This window comes from Ostrea edulis, chromosome 2 (genome assembly GCF_947568905.1).
Source record: "Ostrea edulis chromosome 2, xbOstEdul1.1, whole genome shotgun sequence".
Taxonomy (NCBI): Eukaryota; Metazoa; Mollusca; class Bivalvia; order Ostreida; family Ostreidae; genus Ostrea; species Ostrea edulis.
Window position 1 is genome coordinate 67,024,593 of NC_079165.1, and position 20,276 is coordinate 67,044,868.

Below are 20,276 nucleotides of genomic sequence, written 5' to 3' on the forward strand. Positions count from 1 at the left end.
GAATTCCCTCTACTAAAGGACACTTTATGTCAAGTTTTGTGTAGAAATTTACGATGAAAACCTTAAATATTACTCAGGAAAGCTCATTCAAATTTATGGCTCTGGTAAACTAAAATAGACTACAGCAAATAGTAAACAATATTGCATAATCAAACAATGATTACATACTCTCCCACAGATACTAGCTTGGCTCTTTCATCCTGTTTTTTGATCTTGGTTGGTCGCCCTGGTTTCATTTTCAGTGGACTTGTTGGAGTTTTACCACTTCCTGTATTTCCACCACCAGTGTGCATGAAATGGGCAAACAACTCTGTCTGCTTGAGCAAGAACTCAAATCTGTTTCCCCTGTCTGCCTCCTACAAAACAAGTAGTTTGGAAGAATAACATATACTCATCAAACAAAAGATCATAGAATATCCTGCAAATTCATATTAAACTCCTTTCACTCACAATTTTGGCATCAAAATCCTCTTCATCTCTCTCCTCTTCATCTTTTTTGCCCTTTGGTGGAGACTTTAGAAGAACTGTTGGACCAACCACAGGCTGAAATTTAGCAAGAACATTAAAGCTTTTATTGTAAAATTAAGAATTGTCAATTTCTTACAATTCAGACCCTTATTACTACATCAAAGGAATCATTCTCTTTCGTTCTACATAAGAATCATTTCATTCCCACATCAAACTGCTCCATTCAATCTGTACAGCATTGAAGCATTCCATTCCCAGACCAAAGCATTCAATTCTCACCCAAAACTCCATTTCAAACAAACTATACTTTCATCCAAACTGTTCATTCCTGCATGCTCATTTTGAATTCATAGTGTCAATGTTAACAATATGGTGCTCATTCATGGTGGAGGAAGACTCATTTTTTTAAAATCAAAAACAGTAGTTTAAGGCTGTGGACTTTCAACAATTAATATTTTAATTCGTAAACATCTGTAGACAACTTATCAATTCAATAGCCTTCGAAATTAAGCAATAGCCTGATGACCGTGGCTAGTAAAATTCCCATTATGGCAACCAAAAATTATTGATGCGCATGCCCAGTGGGCCAGTACATATTTCCGGCATTGATTATGATTTGCCTATTAGGGTGTGATGTCTGGTAGGAAATTTGTGAAACAATCCATTCTTACATAGGAAGAGAAAGTTGCCGCCAAGAAGTATGAGGAAACAAAGCGACAAAGAAAATGTCAGGAGAAACGGCCAGGCTTGAATACAATGGCCTTGTAGTTTGCATCTGGTGCAGAAAAGAAAACGTTGCAAATTGTAAGTTTGTGTCCGGCTCCGATAATTTTACAAAATTTTGATTCTTTAAGTGAGAACGAAAATAGTAAATGGTGTAAACATTTTCTTAAAAATAATCAAATAACTCACAACCTATGACTAGAAAATAAATGTATGACATTTTTACCTTGTTCGAATGCCATCTTATTTTTTGCAATTTCCTGTAACCATGGTAACAGTGAATTTAAAACCTAACACAAAAATGTAATTTTTCTGGAATTTACATAATTTATGTACAAAAAATACAGGTTTTTCTCCACTGTATCACAATACGTATCGTGGGATGAACTAGCACGATATCCTGATATAATCACACATCACTAGTTTCTGATTTAAATAACTGTTCCTGTAATAAAATAATATGTACATTAATTACAAAAAGAATAGAGATGTCGCATATCAGAAAAGTCATGGGACATTTCATGTTTTAAGCGATCCATTTTTCTTCTGAATTTACTTTATTACAGTTTTCACCAAGGTTAACCTGACCGTCAGACAAGTCTGGTAAAAATTTGCAATAAAAAATACTGTCATTTTCCTTGTCCGGTAGCTAAAATGAATAAGGGTAGGTATGTATATTACTGTTTTGAAGCTATATTGATACTTATTTCCATACAATAGCGTCATAATCTCATTCTTCCAACCCCAAAAAGGTGAAATAGGCATCAAGTTAACTTCTGTTTGATTTATTTTCACCAATATTACATGAGACTGGGGTCAAATATTTACACAACACAATTCAGAAAAATAGCTTCATCATTTCATGGAAATGCGCGAGGGTACATTGCATTGTACTCCTGTTTGCTTGTGTCGGATGCAGAGGAAAGGGATATTTCAAAATGGTTCATAATTTTGATATCAGCACATCAAATTATGTGGAATATTGCTTAAGATGTTGAAAAAAATATTGTTTTTAAAACTTACCCTCTGTCGTTGCTTTTAGTTATACACAGACCGATACATGAAAAAGGTTAAAATCTCGAAATTACACTCAAAGATCTATACTAAAAAATACTAATTTTCCTTACAGTGGTTTCCATTGGTTCCTCTGCTCCGCTTTCTTCAGAATCTGACATGGCGTGAGGATAAAATGCAATTGATGTGTAATTTCTTTGTTACAATAGAATCGTCTTGCTTGAATATTTTCCTCTTCGCGGCGAAAATGGCGGTCAACAACAATATTATTAGCTGTATTCCGAACCCGATATAAAATTATATTTAAAAGTGGCGGATTTAAAAAGGTGGGGCTTTTGTTGATAAATATGGCACGTCAAACATTGCATTCAGTAGATTAGCTCACCTGAAAAGTGATTAGGTTTGCCTTTATTCCATTCCAAAACTGAAACGTGTGGTAGATTTTTATTTGTTTCTATCTTTCATTACAAATCACTCCTATAAATGAAATTCATCATTTAAATAAACCCTTTATGTGAGCAATTTTGTGATTGACATTTCTGATTCCCAAAAATAATTTTAATTTCCTTTGAAATAGGTTTCAAATCAAATATTTTTCTATGCTTGTTCTCGGTTCTTTTTGGCTGCTGGCTAGTAGAGGGTAGCGTCCGTTTGGTTGTGTTGAATCTCTGCGGAAAGCTGTTTTTCTGATACGTCATATTCCACACTCCTGAACGAGATGCTTGTAAATTAAACAATGATGAATGTCTCCAACAGTATAAACGTTTCCATATTTCACCTTCTTTGAACGTGGCTCAAAACTCCGTTTTTCATAGTGTGATACCAAATTTAAAAAAAAAAAGATATCCCCAAAATTCGAAATAGGTAAAAAATTTGTTTTAATATAATAATGATCAAGGCATAGTCATTGCACAAAAAGTAGATATTCAAAACTCTGCCAAACTTGTACAATGAACGTGAGATGGGATAGAACGGAAAATAGAAAGAACCAGATAGTATTCCTATATTTAGACAAAATTGTGTAGCCACATCATAAAATGATTCTACAACCTCGTGTAACGAATGTGCCACATCATGAGATGACATTACCACTTCATGATATTTATCACATCAGGTAATTGCGGTACTTAATTAAATCATGACATCATCACAGTATGTAATGACTGCACCACAGCATGTGATAAACAGATTGACCTTAAGTCAGCTATGAGGTTCCATATCAATGTGTACAATATGCACTTACACAGGCACTCGACGTAAAAATATATCTTTTTTGTTTAAAGTTATTTAAAAACGTCGATTTTGAGAGAATGTCGTTGACGTTAGCAGGGATACGTGGAGTATTGTGGAGGGGGGGGGGGGGGGGGTAAGGAAGACATGAACAAGTGAAAACAACGAGCAATAATTAGTCTCATAAATCCAACAAAAAATATGCAAAATTAAGAGAAGAGTAAGTTCCCAGACCCCTGGATATTCCATAGGTGGGGTCAGGTGTCTAGGAGGAGTAAACATCCCCTGTTGACCGGTCACACCTGCTATGAACCCTTTATCTTGATCAGGTAAGGCCAAGTAAAATTAATTAGTAGATTTTCATTCAAACTTCACAAAAAAATGGGGCGAGTGGGAGGATTTCATTTTTTATTATTTTTTATTTTGCGCCATGGTATTCTTGACCTCGAAAATGCCTTCTCTCATTGAGAAAAGGCTTTATAAATCATAATTACATGTGTATTTGGGTTTCTAAAAGGCAAAGTGAAACATAGTACGTTTACGATACCGGACCGGACAAAAAAATATCCGGAAATCGTAATTTTGAAAAATAAAAAAAATCGGGGCGGGGCGATTTTCGAGGGGCGGGCGGGAATGATAATCTACTAATTAATTTTACTTGGCCTAAACGGAATGATCCTTATGTACAGAACGGCCAAATACCGGTAATTGGTATGTAACACGTCAGACAGCTTTCGACCCAGTGATATATGGGGCGCCAAATTAACATAAACTCAAATAATTGAAGATATCTTCAATTATTTGAAGATATCATCAATTCATTTGATGCGTGCATTAATTGAATTAAAGATCTCTTCAAATAATTAATGATATCTTCAATTCTGAATTATTGCGCGCATTAATTGAATTGATGATAGCATTAATTCTTCAACTGAATTGATGCGCGCTTCAATTGAATTAATGATCTCTTCAAATGAATTAATGATATCAACAATTGAATTGATGCGCGCTACAATTTAATTGAAGAGAGCAATAATTGATATAATGCGCGCATTAAATCAATTGATGAGAGCAATAATTGAATTGATGCGCGCATTAATTCATTTGATGAGAGCAATAATTGATTTAATGCGCGCATTAATTCAATCATTGCTCTCTTCAATTGAATTAATGATATCTTTAATTCATTTGAAGAGAGCAATAATTCTTTTAGAGAGAGCAACTATATAATTAAAGATATCTTCAATTCAACATATCCACAATTGAATTAATGATATCTTTAATTGAATTGTTGCTCTCTTTAAAAGAATTGATGCGCGCATTAATTCCTTATACAAAAGCATTGTAAATGATTTAAAGATATCTTCAATTGAATTAAAGAGATCATCAAATTATTTAAACCGAGCTCTAAATTAATTATTGCGAGCAATATTTCTACTAAATTGATGCTCTCATCAAATGAATTGAAGAGAGCAATAATTGAATTAATGCGCGCATCAAATCTATTATTGCTCTCATTAATTGAATTAATGCGCGCATCAATTGACTTGAAAAGAGCAATAATTGAATTAATGCGCGCATTAAATCAATTATTGCTCTCATTAATTCAATTGATGCGCGCATTAATTCAATTGATGAGAGCAATAATTGAATTGAAGCGCGCATTAATTCATTTGATGAGAGCAATAATTGATTTAATGCGCGCATTGATTCAATTGAAGAGAGCAATAATTGAATTGATGATATCTTCAGATAATTGAAGATATCTTCAATTATTTGAGTTTATGTTAATTTGGCGCTCCATAGTGATAGGCTGTACTTTTAAATTATAGAAACTAGAATTCGCAAACTGCTGACTTAAAACGAACATGTTGAAACCCCTCTAATATCAACTTATTTGTCAGTAGCCTGTCTCAATTTAAAAATTGATTATATGCAGAAAATAAACTCACGTATCGAATCAGTTGAGAGACATAAACATCATATGCAGCTGCATGGTAATGGAATATTGCTACATTAGATACAGGAAGTTGACGATGGAGAACCTGAAATCATCTCATTTGCCATAAAGTTGTGTTGTTAGTTTGCAGTTGATATCCAAATACGAGGCAGATATGGAAGACTCTACATGGTGTCTTTTATTTCGAGTTCACAGCTGAGATATATCAAATCGGCATATGAATGAAAATGAGTATAAAGTTAATCAATGTAGATTAAATGCGTCGATATATCCAACTGTCGAGTTGAAGGCCACAGCAAGAGAATTATTTCTTCTCATGTAGAATTCTGCCTTATAAGAATACAAAACAGGTCATTTATTCAAAAGCTTCTACATGAGGGGGACCCTCTTACTGTGGCCTTCAACTCGACATTCAGATATATCAACATTTTATCTATTAACAACGTCCCTTGGGGATCCAGGTTATAATAGGTCCTCAGTACTCCCTGCTTGTCGCAAGAGACGACTAAATGGGGGTGGTCCTTTGGACGAGATCGCAAAAAGCGAAGTTAGCACCGTGTCACAGCAGGTGTGGTACGATAAAGATCCCTCCCTACTCAATGTCCGTAAGCACCGAGCATAGGCCTAAATTTTGCAGTTCTTCACCGGCAGTGGTGACGTCTCCATATGAGTGAATAATTCTCGTGATGAAATCTATTAACAACAATCATTTTCATCCATATGTCGATTCGATATATTCCTGTGAACTCGAAATAAAAGATACCACAGAGTCCTCCACATCTGTTTCGTACTTTTATTTTATTGAAAATAAATATTAACGGGAAGCTAAGTTTCCAAAGGAGGTCAACCATTATGACAATATATCATTTACTACTATTATTGTGTGACTATCTCTACATGAAAAAGCCAAAACCGTTTCCCTGTCGAGCAGGTTTACACGGTAAACATCAAAAGATATCACGGACGCCTCGATAGCCAGATAAGATAGATAAGGTACATACACAAAGACTATAGTAACTAAATGTCCATCAATTTCTAGCATCCAATCTGAAGCATAATTTCTCCTGATTGACAAGGGTTCACAGACCAGGTAAATTTGAAGGCGGTGCTTATTTTCTCGGTCTAATTCTTTTTAAAGACGACCATACGTAAGCTTTTTTAAAAACTCTAATTAGAATTAAAGTATGTTGACACCATTGCTCCTGAAGCCAGAGTAAGGACACAAAAACTTACATATATCAAAGAAATACAAAAAATTCCATAGGAATATTGAAGAGAATTCGAAAATCTTCCCAACAACGACGGTACATACTACAGTATTACTTTCATGTTGTTAATTTACATAGCATGACCAGTGGCGGATTTAAGGGGGGGGGGGGGGGCGGAAAATTTTCAAATTCAAGGTAAATCGTGGTATCGTGTTTAGAAAAATGTACTAAACGATAAAACAAGCAATAACTTCTTCCACTCCCGGAGAAATAAATGACAAAATCTGTTGATTTCTTGAATTACTTTCTTGGGAGAACATAATTTTCCCCAAAAACCCTTAATATTTGCGTCATTTTATTAATGTCACCGAATAAAAAATCATAGAAAATTTATTAATGTCACCGAATAAAAAATCATAGAAAATAGTACAAATGACTAAATAGGAGACATATTTTAAGCCCTATAAAATCTGTAATATCCCAGATCCCCTGCCTCATAAAGGGGCGCCCCCCGTAACCGCAATTCCTGGATCCGCCCCCTGATGACCCGATTCGTTGTGGAGCCATAATTTAGGATTTTTAGGTTTTATACAAGAGAAAATACTACTGCTCGGATGAGCGATATGGCAAGTGGGGCTCAATACATAGTCATCCCATCATCAAAAAGAAATGCTCGATTCTATACTGAACTTAGTATGTATACGGAGCGCCAAATTAACCTAGACTCAAATAATTAAAGATATCTTCAAATAATTAATGATATCTTCATTTCTGAATTATTGCCCGCATTAATTGAATTGATGATAGCATTAATTCTACAGCTGAATTGATGCACGCTTTAACTGAATTAATGATCTCTTCAAATGAATTAATGATAATTGATGCGCATCAATTCATTTGATGAGAGCAATAATTCTTTTGGAGAGAGCAACTATATATAGATATCTTCAATTCAACATATTCACAATTGAATTAATGATCTCTTTAATTTAATTGTTGCTCTCGACCTTTAAAAGAATTGATGCGCGCAATAATTTCTTATACAAATCATTGTAAATAATTAAAAATATTTTCAATTGAATTAAAGAGATCATCAAATTGTTTATACAGAGCTCTAAACTGATGCTCTCATCGATTGAATTCGGTGGCCGAGAGGTTCGAACGTTCGCTCCGCATGCGGTAGGCCGGGGTTCGAATCCCGGCCGCGACAGACCCTTGGAAGTCGTTAAAACGGGTAGTGATAGTTCCATCGCCAAACGTTCGGCATCAGGTGTGAATGTCACGGGTCCTCGGAGATGACCTTAAAAACTTATGTCCCGTGTCGCAGTAGGTGTGGCACGCTAAAGAACTCTCAAGCGCCGAGCATAGGCCTAAATTTGTCTCAAGTTAAGCAAGATACAATCAATCAATCAATCACTTGATGCGCGCAATATAATTCAATTGATGAGAGCAATAATTGAATTGAAGGGCGCATTAATTAATTTGATGAGAACAATAATTGCTTTAATGCGCGCATTAATTCAATTAAAGAGAGCAATAATTGAATTAATGATATCTTCAAATAATTGAAGATATCTTCAATTATTTGAGTTTATGTTAATTTTGCGCTCCATAAATATAAACTTCATCAAAGAGATTATGTTTGGTTTAATTTTTTACTGAAATACATGTACCTGTTGTCTCCTATTATATTCACATGCATGATTTCTGACAAGATCTGGTTGATCGAAATATGGCTGATGGACACGTGGGGTGGGATGATCTCTGGCAAGATCGGGCTGATTGACTCGAGGGGTGAGATGATCCAACAAGACGTGGGGTGGGATGATATCCGACAAGATCTAGCCATTAAAACATTTCTGTTATGCAATCCTTTGTCTTTTAGGCTTTCTTATAGAAGAAAATCCACTTGTAGTGAAAAGGTTACCTGTAGGTGTCCAATAAGTTGACAATTCCTGTCCATTATTTTTTAAGAATGGACAGATAAGTGTCCGTTCTTAAAAATAATGGACAGTAATTGTCAACTTATTGGACAGTGCCAGGTAAACCCAATAACTTATTAGACGTGTACAGGTAGGCTGAAAATAAGAGAAAGACAATATGTTTGTCAAAGAGATACATATTTAATTTTAAATTCCCTACAAGTAAGAATCAACACAAATATCTAAAAATTCACTGAAACACTTAAAACGATATTTTCCCTTAGTAGAATTCTCTGTTTCAACTTTAAGATTAATAATTTTTTAAATTCCATTGGCCATTATTATATCTTATCAAAACTTAAATTTGAAAGACATATTTCCATACTGTATTTGAATTTCGCTGGATTCAGAGACACATTCCGAAACTTCTTCACAACGCTTTTTTATGTTTTCTTTATTAGCATATCCTAATTCTGAATGATTATTTTCGCTTTTATGAATAATTTCATTTCATGAGATGGACGTATTGGGTTCTTTTGGCTGGCGTTAATTATTTCCTCATCCAAATATGTTTTTCAGATCAAAATTTCGCTCCATAACTTTCTCACCCTCCAGATCCAGAATATAACACTCATTAAGATAATATTCGCAGTGCTTTCATTAAAATCCTTAAATTTTGATTGTGCTATGAAAATGCTCACCCCATCAGAGGAAGACATGTTGATATGGCTCAGTACTATAGAGTGAGTAAATATAAAATCTGCAGTACAAGACTACTTACCTGACACTATCCAATAAGTGAACAAAAGAAACAGACTTCCACGCAAGACTGGTTATATTGTCAGACTATTCAAAAATAGCTTTATTAATAATTATCATTGTCAATGGGTTTACCTGAGCCTGTTCATTCTTAGAACAAAAGATGTAATGTTTTAAGTAGGATATAAGCCTCAAACTGTCCATTCTGTTAGAGAAAGAACTAATCGAGGCTCTACGGGCCGAGATCATGCAGTTCTTTCTCTCACAGAAAGGACAGTTTTTGGCTTTTATCCTTTACATAGACACGTGGGGGTGGGATGATCGCCAACAAGATCTGACCAATAGACACGTGGGGTAGGATTATCTCCAACAAGATCTGACCAATAGACACATGGGGTAGGATTATCTCCAACAAGATCTGACCAATAGACACGTGGGTAGGATTATCTCCAACAAGATCTGACCAATAGACACGTGGGTAGGATTATCTCCAACAAAATCTGACCTATAGACACGTGGGGTAGGGTTATCTCCAACAAGATCTGACCAATTTAGACACGTGGGGATGGGATGATCTCCAAGATCATGTAGGGTGTGATGATCTCAGTCATGGTCTGGCTGATGGGTTTACCTGCTTTTCAACATGATCTGGCTGAAGGACCATGGGTTGGGGAAGATACTCTGGCCGGAGGATAATATGCGACATACTAGTTGTGATTTAAGGAGGTATGCTACACCACAGAAATTTGATGTAGATGAAAAGTGGAGGATATGTACAACAGTATTTTGAAGTTGAAAATTTACAAATTTACTTTATTTTTGTCAACAACAATAAAATTTGAAACCCTTGCTGAACTCGAACCTGTGACCTACAGTTTAGCAATCGGTATGCTAACTTACTGAGCTACTCGGCTAAATATTTGAATTGAAAAGGAAAAGTCAAATATTGCTGATATTGAGTTTTTCCTCCATGTTTTTAAAGGAAGTCAGCCATTATGACGATGTAGAATACCTCCTTTAGGAGACAGTTTAATCTGAGGTTTGTTTTCTGTACACTCCTGTATGGCAACCCCTTTTACTATTTATTCGAAAAATAAGATATCTCTTTAGATTAAAGAGATATCTCTTATTTTAAAGAGATATCTCTTTAAAATGAGAGATATCTCTTAATCTTAAGAGATATCTCTCTAAATAAGAGATATCTCTTTCACTTAGAGAGATATCTCTTTTACTTTTAGAGATATCTCTTACACTTAAAGAGATATCTCTTTCAATTTAAGAGATATCTCTTTCACTTTGAGAGATATCTCTTATACTTTAAGAGATATCTCTTTCACTTAGAGAGATATCTCTTTCACTTAAAGAGATATCTCTTTTACTCTGAGAGATATCTCTTTTACTTTGAGAGATATCTCCTTCACTTAAAGAGATATCTCTATGAATTCCTAGAGAGATATCTCTCAAAGTATAAGAGATATCTCTTTAATCATTGAAAAAGAGATATCTCTCAAAGAGAAAGAGATATCTCTTTCCAATATTTTTATTAGTTTGAATACTGAAGTAATTCTCCCTAAAACGGAAGCCCGCCAAAACAAACCTTACAATGATGGCTGGGGTGTTGCTAAAACGCGGAACGGAAAATGAAACGGAAGACGGAACGGAAAACGGAAAATATATTATGCAATAATGTTATGAGGAGGTCAACATTTTGCAAAATCAAAGAGCTTATTTTGAATAAGGAATGCAGAAATTACAGAGAGAACAGGAATTCATCCTCAGAATCCACCATTTCATATTGATATAATGCATTATTATGTATTTTTACACGGTGTGTTATGTGGATGAATGTACCAACAGACGCTTGCTTAATATTTTACATAGTAAGTTTTAATAAAAATATTAAGCAAGCCTTTTGGCACCATCTTTTTTCCCGGCTTTAATAAATAAGGTAACATACTGAAAAAGACTTGAATTATAATTCAACCTCTTTCAAATCCTATTACTTTATTCTGGCTGGTATGGTAAGAAAAGATTTTATGAGCCCATCCAATGAATAAAAGGTACACCCCCCCCCCCCCGAAAACAACATTGTAAAAGATAAAATAATTTTTTGAACAATTTCCCCCAAACATAGCCTTTTTAAATCGAACGTGCTTTTAATCGAACTACATATGTTTATAAGATAACTGAATTTGAATTTCAATTTAGTTCTACACCTGGTACAATATACATTCATGTATCACATCAAATTTTAAAGCGAACGAGTCCGGTGAAGAAAAGTTTTTCCTCATTTGGGATGAATCTATGTGAAAGTTCGTACTTTTACCGATATCCTGCGGAGTAGTGTTGAAACTGAAGAGATACAACAGGAAAGAAAGATTGAAACAAAACCAATGCTATCTAGGGTGAAGTTTACGACCAGTAGGAAGAGGAATTAACAGATTTATTTCATAATATATGAAATAGCTAAAAAGCTAACACAGAATTTATGCTTCAATGGAATTAAAAGTCATCTCATTATTAATCCAAATGTTAAGCTATACAAGTATTTAGTTTAAAAATTAACTGCCAGAAGTCCTCCCTATTTAGGATTGGAGAGCTCCGGTTACTAAGTCTCCTGTTAGTTAAAAAATGATAAATCAAACAAAAGATGTTTAACTTGTTGACTAAATAAGATTATGAATTATTATTGTTTTATACATATCACACTCCTTGTTGTAAGTACACATTTACACGGTATTATGTGTAAATACGTGTACATGTGCGTTAATGACGTTTTGCCACCGGGGGGGGGGGGGGGTGTATAAACCACGTGTGTTCTTTTCATTCTCTACCCATTTGTGTCACTGCTCGCTAACACCTCTGTCATTGCCGAAATTTCGAAATTCTTGTAAAATGCCTTGTAAATTCTTATACTAACGTTTAACTAAATTCGATTAATCAATTTCTGATGCAAAATTTTAAGATAAAGTTGTTTTATCGCTTGTAAACAATTCCCGAATTGGTGATTTTAATCAAAATGAATCCCCCCCCCCCTCCGATTTTTACCGTTATCTTATCTACATTAATCATTCTAAATCTTAAATTCCGTTGCGTTTTCCGTTCCGCGCTTTAGCAACACCCTGATGGCTGCAATCCCGTGGGAAGATTTTGCCTTTTACCGCATGTGAAATGTATACATTTAAAGGTAACAAAAAACAAAGACAATAAATTGATGAAATATGCGAGCTAGACTAGATTTCGCCTCTCGGCAACTTGATAATGTTACCCCAACCACCTTTTCAACCTTTCCCGCCATTTGTACACTAGAAGTATTTTGCTTGGTTAAAAAATAAGGTTACATCATTTCAATAACAATGCAACAGGGAGAAGTCATTATGATCACCGGGAGGAAAAATCTAAAGAGATATCTCTTTGAAAATTTAAAGAGATATCTCTCTAACTTAAAGAGATATCTCTTTTTACATTGATAGAGATATCTCTTTCTCTTTGAGAGATATCTCTTTAGCTTTGAGAGATATCTCTCAAAGAGAAAGAGATATCTCCCAAGCGTAAAGAGATATCTATTTAAACAAAAGAGATATCTCTTTTGTTTAAAGAGATATCTCTTTTGGTTAAAGAGATATCTCCCAAGCGTAAAAAGATATATCTCTAACTTACAGAGATATCTCTTTAACCAAAAGAGATATCTCTCTTATATAAAGAGATATCTTATTTTACGAATAAATAGTAAAAGGGCTTGCCATACTCCTGTTCAATAATAATTACCCACAATAATAGGGGTAAGGAAGCAGATTCTGAGAAAGCGAAAACAAGAACATGTATGCATAATTTCCATTGTGAATTTTCACTGCATTTAGATTTCATTTACCTAGTTGCAAGCCTAAGAGATGATCATATACATGTAGTAGTAGTACTATATCAAAATATCTTTAGTAATACATGTACATTTCATGACAATACTGTCAAATTTTGGCCTTGTGCGAGTCTTGAGTAAATGAAGTATGATACAAATATATTTCGATTTATTGTCATGACTGGAATTTTCTCTCAAACAAACTCAGAATGTTCAATCATTTCATAAATTTTTCAAATTATATGCAGTTTTTAGCTTACCTGAGCCGAAGGCTTTTTTGATCGAAATTTGTCCGCTGTCTGTCAGCGTTGTGTCTCACATGTTCATATTCTTCTCCAAAACCATCAAGCCAATTTCAACCAAACTTGGCACAAGTCATCCTTGGGTGAAGGGGATTCAGGTTTGTTCAAATGAAGGACCATGTCCCTTCAAAGGGGAGATAATCACAAAAATGCAGTAGAGTGGGGTCATTTAAAAATCTTCTCAAGAACAAATACACCAGAAAAGCTGAAACTTACATTAAAGCTTCCTGACATAGTGCAGATTCAAGTTTGTTAAAATCATGACCCCGGGAGTATTTTGGGGCCACAACAGGGGATCAAATTTATACATGCGAATAAATAAATCAAATCCTTTAAACCCCTTCTTCTCAAGAACCAATTGGCCATGAGTGGAGATTTACTTGGAAGCTTCCTGATATAGAGTAGATTAAAATTTGTTCAGATTATGGTCCCTGGGAGTAGGATGGGGCCACAGTAGGGGATCCAAGTTTTACATGCAGATATGTAAGAAAATCTTCTCCAGAACCACTGGGCAAATTTCAATCAAACTTGTAACAATTCATTCTCTGGTGAAGGGTATTCAATTTTGTTCAAATGAAGGGCCATGCCCCTTCAAAGCGAAGATGATCACAGAAATAGGGTTGGATCATTTAAAAATCTTCTTCTCAAGAACCACAGGGCCAAAAAAACTAAAATTTAAATGAAAGCTTCCCAACATAGTGGAGATTTAAAATTGTGACTCCCAGGGGTAGGGTGGGGCCACAATGAAGTTTGATAATATATTTTTAGTCGTTACCTTTGAAAAAAAAATTCTGAACCAAGCTGCTTGTATAATGATAGTTTTGCTCAAGCTTGTTTATTGCTAGGAACTGCTGGTCAGGTGAGTGATTTAGGATTGCTTAGTGGTATATTTTTGCAAGTGTCACGACCAACCTATCAAACTTCTAAAGTAAATGTATATGATTTGTAGTGCCCTACAAGACAAAGATGATGCCCCTAAAGGGTATAACAGAAAAAATTCTTTAAACATGCGTTTAACAGCACTCTGATCTCTTCAGTCTCCAATGCAACCACATCAACTCACAAATCACTTTGGCAAACACATATTTGTTTAAGTACATTTGAATGTAATTTAAGAAGGACAACACAAGATCATTTACAGTAACTTGACTTTTAATAAACACTGTATGATACTCCACATCTAACAGACATTTATAACAGAAAAATAAGAAAGATTATTTACAGGTCATTGAAAAGTACACACTTTTTTATTTAAAAAGAACAATTGACAATGAAAGTACACACTTTTGGCAAGTATAAATCTCATCATGTACTATTCATCACAAACAATACACTCAGTACCACTGAACATACAACTATCAAGAAAATATTGTTCTATAGCATCTCACAATTTCCTTACAGTATGCATTATTTCAGACACACATTAATGTATAGAAACATTTGCAACAGAATACAGTGTCACAAAATCAAAACAAATTTTGTATACTATGGCTTCAAATTATGCTTTTAAAAGTACAGCAAAAATGAAATGAGAGCAAATATTCTTGATTTTTCTGAAACACTAATTAATTTGAGGTGGTTAGTTGCTTCTATGGGCCAAAATAAGGACAGTGTTGTTAGGTTGATAATAACGGATGACTCTTTGATAGATCTGCTTACATATTAACTATTTGTTCTTGATAAACAGGTGAAAGTGAGTGACTAATGATTAATGATCCAGTAGTGCCTGGTGTTGGTGATATGTGGAATAAATGTAATAGCACTATTTCATTATCCGCACCATTACTGTGATAATGTATCACTGGTCTTCCTGTTCTCAGATTTTTACTAGGGCCTGGCACACTAGGATTTTTTAATTCCACAGAACATGACTTATCTGTACATATAAAAGATAGTAACTTTGCGAGATTCTGTCACATGCACCCTTTTTTTTTTTTTTTTTAAATCTCGTTTACATAAATATTGTCATGAACAAAACCTGAAGGGAAAACACAAGCACAGTTTGCTTTGTAGTAATTTATACAAGGCACAACCCAACTCAATAAATGAAATTTGTCTGGAGAATACAAGGATGGACACCTTTCCATTTTGATGTGACCAGTATTGAAGCAAATTGAGATTTCTGTAGAAACTGCTATATTTTAAGCCATGTGAACACTTAATTACATGTAAAGGCCTTCCCCTTAATGTTCACACAGTAATTTTATATGTAACTATGGAGGAACCCCTTGCGAATGATTAATTTCTGATACACTAGTCAATCATGAGGATGTGGGTATAAAGGGTGCATCAATATGCCACCTTTTGTAGATGTTCTACACTGAACACGACTAAAGCTGCCTTGAAAAAAAACCCTACAAATAACGCACTATTAATGTATCAAGAACTAGAATTAGGTCAAGATTTTAGTCATGTGACACCTGAACAAAAAGTGTCAGACAATCACTGATAAATGATTGCATTTACCTTAATAATTGTCTGGGTTCTGCAGAAATCTAGCATCACCACCACGCTACATGTATATCTTCTGCATTACCATAACATATGTATTTCATAGCTTAAACTGATGTATGATTTAACCTGTAGATCTTAAGAATGAGGCAAAGACTTTTGTCACAAAACATACACATGTAAATACATAAGTCAAATACACACAGAACTATCTTTAAATCGTGTAAATTAATATCAATAAATAAACAACATCAACAAGATATCACATTGCTGCAGTGCAAAAAAATTCTACTTATCCCTTCTATCAATTCTACCATGATGGGTTGTCTTTGTGAAAAGTATGGTGTCTAATAAAAAAATCTCTTCATAAATTCCAAAACAATGTAAAATAGATAGATAGATAAACACATGCATAATTACATCAGAACTTACTTCTAAATTGATCTGATTTCTTAAAATCTAATTTCAAAACTGCAACATTCACATTAAAACTTTTTTTGATATTCATATTTTTCCATTTATCAACCATTTCACAAATTTGAAATCAAAGACCCCAATCTATTCTGTGATGAGGGAGTAACAAGTGCAAAATAGTTCCAACAGATTGTTAGCATGCTTTACACCAACTAAATATTAGCACACTAGACTGAAATTCGTTGTCTGCAAAATCTACACTACATAAGGGAAATCATTCAAAATGCAGCATGGCAACATAATTCAGTAATAGTCAAATTTAATATTCGTTTGAACAAGAGCAATAATGAATACCTAAAAAACATGTGCCCTGGAGCCTTGCTCCTTCTTCCACTTCATAAGCAAACCCATTCAGTCTCAACTCTACATTCATTTTACTCCCATTTCCTATTCTCTTTCACTTTCTCATCCAAAACATATCATGTATTTCATACATCAATTTCTTCCAACATTTCACAATGCAAACCATCTTAAATAAAGAAATGAACTTAATTTGAAAAAAAAGCCCAATGAAATACATATAACTAAAACAAACTTCACAAATTGAATTAATAAAATAAAATTCTTAAGCATGCTGCTTTACCAGCTTGTAAGTGCTGTTGGACACAGAAGAAATATGGGATGACTTAAATTCATTGATAGTTTTAGTTACTGCAGACTTACAAATCTCTCTCTCACTCTCTCTTTCTACCTCTCAAAGCAAAACAACATATTACACACAATATATTTAACGTGCAATTCCAATGTTCACAATACATGAATAACTATCATTACAATTATTTGAGTTGGGTGAAAATAGTAAACTGTGACTATATGCAACATTTACAATGCAATAAGCACAAACAACATTAATTACAAGTATGCATTGATTTGCCTACTACATATACTTTATATATAGATATGCAAGTCAAACTAAATATGAATCTTAAAAATATGATTAGATCCATTGAGGGAAATAGGTATGCATATATTCACGTCATCAACGAAAATTTAATAAATATCACCAAATATTAATATTAGAGAGGTTGATATTTCAAATATGTATGCAAGTATATCGACAGTGAATCACTTAAAACCACAGCATATTTTTTTTTAAATATTCGGCAAACTTGTACAGAATGTTGGCACTTTTAAAACAATAAAATATGTCATTTTTAAAGTTTAAAATAATTATCCCTGTAAAAAAAGAAGTACATATGTAGGTTGCATTTTGTAATCTATCAAGATTTGTGTTTCAAATTTGTGTGTTTTAAACAACATTTATGAACCAGCTGTAGTCAAAACTGCGTAATGAAGGTGAACACTTTAAACATTTGCTATAGGTTAATGTATTTGGCTACAGCCGCTACACCAAAAAAAAAATCTCTTGATTCGTAGACTCTGCCACATCAGGCTATTGCTCTGCTCAATATCATTGATGCATTGAAGTGGGAGATAACTTGAATTCTAGTAAGGCTATAAAAAATGATTGGCATAATCATTCAGAGCTAATATAGTGTAGGAAATAATGAATCTCCACAAAATCAAGAATTAACAGTAATTATATTTTTCAAAATTCTTCAACAAAGAAAAATAACCCATGCAACAGAATAAACATGATAAATAAAACTGAAGAAATTAATACTTCTGAATTTTGAAATATTTGGCCAGAGATTCAACAATTTTGTCAAATCCTACAGTATGATTAAATTAAAGCTTGTATGTCTCCTGGAAACTGCCTGTACATATTTGCATATAAATATGAAATACCCTCCTCTCTAATGTTGGTAAATTTTACACACATCCAAGATTTAATGAAATGAAAGATTACTGCAAACAAGAGCATTAGTGATCAGATTAGCTCCTTTAACAACCTGTGAAATGTTATGTACCTATAACAGATCCTACCATGCAAAGAGAAAACAAAATCATACAAAGCAGGATGAATGAGATTTCAGTACAGATGCATGTTATCTAAGATGGCCTAATCTCTTTCTTTGGCCTCTTCTGTCCTAAACTATCTTCTATTGTTCTTTGGTATTAACACAAGCAATGATGTGATCCAGCTCTAAACATCACTTGTATCATGAAGACTGGATGATCGTCCCAGTTTATCATAGGATCGTGACTTTCCTCCCGACATCAAGGAGTTTCTTTCTGAACACTCTGATTCACTGTCTGAGTTGGGCTCAATATCTATAACTTCATGGCCACTTTCGGTAGGGGTGGGAGGTTGAGTGAGACTCCCATGCTCTCCTTCCTCATCACAGAATGTGTCTGACCCATGATAGTGTACTGATGGATGACGAATCAACAGAACTTCCACGCCATCATGGTGAGGGTGGTCATCTGAAGATAACATGATGGGATCCCCTTCCAGCCCTGAAGCTGTCAGATCATTGCTGTCAGGCTCAGCATGTACTGTTTCTTGACTGCTGTTCAACTGTTTGTAGTAAAATCAGACAAGGTAATACATAACAGTATTCACAGTTACTTACAATGTCATTTCAATATACTGATCAATGTGCTATTTACTTTCACTTCAGAGTTGTTTTAAACTAAAGAACTTCAAGAGTTAAATTATACAAACTGCTGAAGCAGTGCTAATGGTAATTTAGTTATGAGTATGCATTTACCACTTTTATCATAAAATGTAAAATTTAAGTAAAGTATGTTGGTTTGATACTAACATGACTTACATGCATTCCATAAGCCCTCAATATGTCTAGTTTACACATTGGACAGCTTCTCTGATCTAACAACCATGGATCCACACACGACTTGTGAAAAATGTGTCTGTAATATATTAAAAAGGATTCTATAGAGTACAGGCACAGTTGATTATCATATGTTGAAAAACTTTCTTTATAGCGAATGTACCAGTAAGAGATAAAAAAAAAAAAAAAATACTACGTAAATCATGTAATCTAATTTCACATTTTGCCATCCTCAGCTACCTGCTGAAGTACCAGTTTCTTAAGATATTCAAAATATAGACTTAGATTATAAGTTTGAAGAAATTTTTCATGTTCCTTCATTTACAAAATTTACTAGAAAACTGATTAAGCCAGATAGGACTCTGCCAAGAGCTTAATTCAAGTATATTTATATGTCCTAGTGCTAATGACACAAAATTCATTGATGCTTGTAATGACAAAGAGGAGTGATTATGTTCTTTTGCCATATCTGCATTTTCATGTTCAACTGCAGGATCAACAACATTTGTATAAAATTTAAAAGTTCTAAGTGTAGTAAACTTTGTGGGATCATCATCTGTAACTTTGACCTTTAACCCCATGACCAAACAAGAGGCCCATGGGCAACATCGCTCATCTGAGTCACCTTGGCTCATATTTAAAGATTTTTCCTATTCGCATGTAAAACTTTGATCCCTATTGTGGCCCCAACCTACTCCCGGGGGCCATGATTTTTACAAAATTGAATCTGCACTATGTCATGAAGCTTTCATGTAAATTTTAGCTCTTCTGGACCAGTGGTTCTTGAAAAGAAGATTTTTAAATGACCCCCACCCTATTTTTGTGATTATCTCCCCTTTGAAGGGGGCATGACCCTTCATTTAAACAAACTTTAAAGCCCTTCACCCAAGGATGCTTTTGGCCAAGTTTGGTTATAACTGGCCCAGTGGTTCTGGAGAAGTCAAAATGTAAAAAGTTTACAGACAAACGGATGGACAGACGACAGACAAATGCCGATCAGAAAAGCTCACTTGAGCTTTTAGCTCAGGTGAGCTAAAAATATATGTGTCTTTCTTTAATGATCAACTACTTTTGTATAAAAGAGACCCACGAGCCTTAATGGCCACCTAATTATCATATCCCTTGGTCTTCTTAAATAATTGTGTTACCTGTGAGCTTTTTATACTTATCCATTTTAATTGGTATAACTATCAAACACAATTGATAATTTACA

The 20,276-nt window shown here is 34.3% G+C and overlaps 1 protein-coding gene across 2 annotated transcripts in view; it reads right to left on the reverse strand.

The window, feature by feature from the left end:
• The window catches only part of LOC125678515 (SWI/SNF-related matrix-associated actin-dependent regulator of chromatin subfamily A member 5-like), a 60,925-nt gene that overhangs the window by 18,018 nt on the left and 22,631 nt on the right, over window positions 1-20,276 (reverse strand). The window contains exons 5-10 of one of the 2 annotated variants that reach the window (XM_056156988.1): window positions 19,037-19,142; window positions 18,561-18,789; window positions 10,112-10,146; window positions 6,335-6,362; window positions 451-524; window positions 169-356 (exon numbers count right to left, since the gene is read on the reverse strand). In XM_056156988.1, the coding sequence (XP_056012963.1) occupies window positions 169-356; window positions 451-524; window positions 6,335-6,362; window positions 10,112-10,146; window positions 18,561-18,789; window positions 19,037-19,142 (660 nt within the window). Of the gene's footprint in view, window positions 1-168; window positions 357-450; window positions 544-2,318; window positions 2,485-6,334; window positions 6,363-10,111; window positions 10,147-18,560; window positions 18,790-19,036; window positions 19,143-20,276 lie in introns of those variants that run through there. The other variant, XM_048917021.2, reaches the window with a different exon arrangement.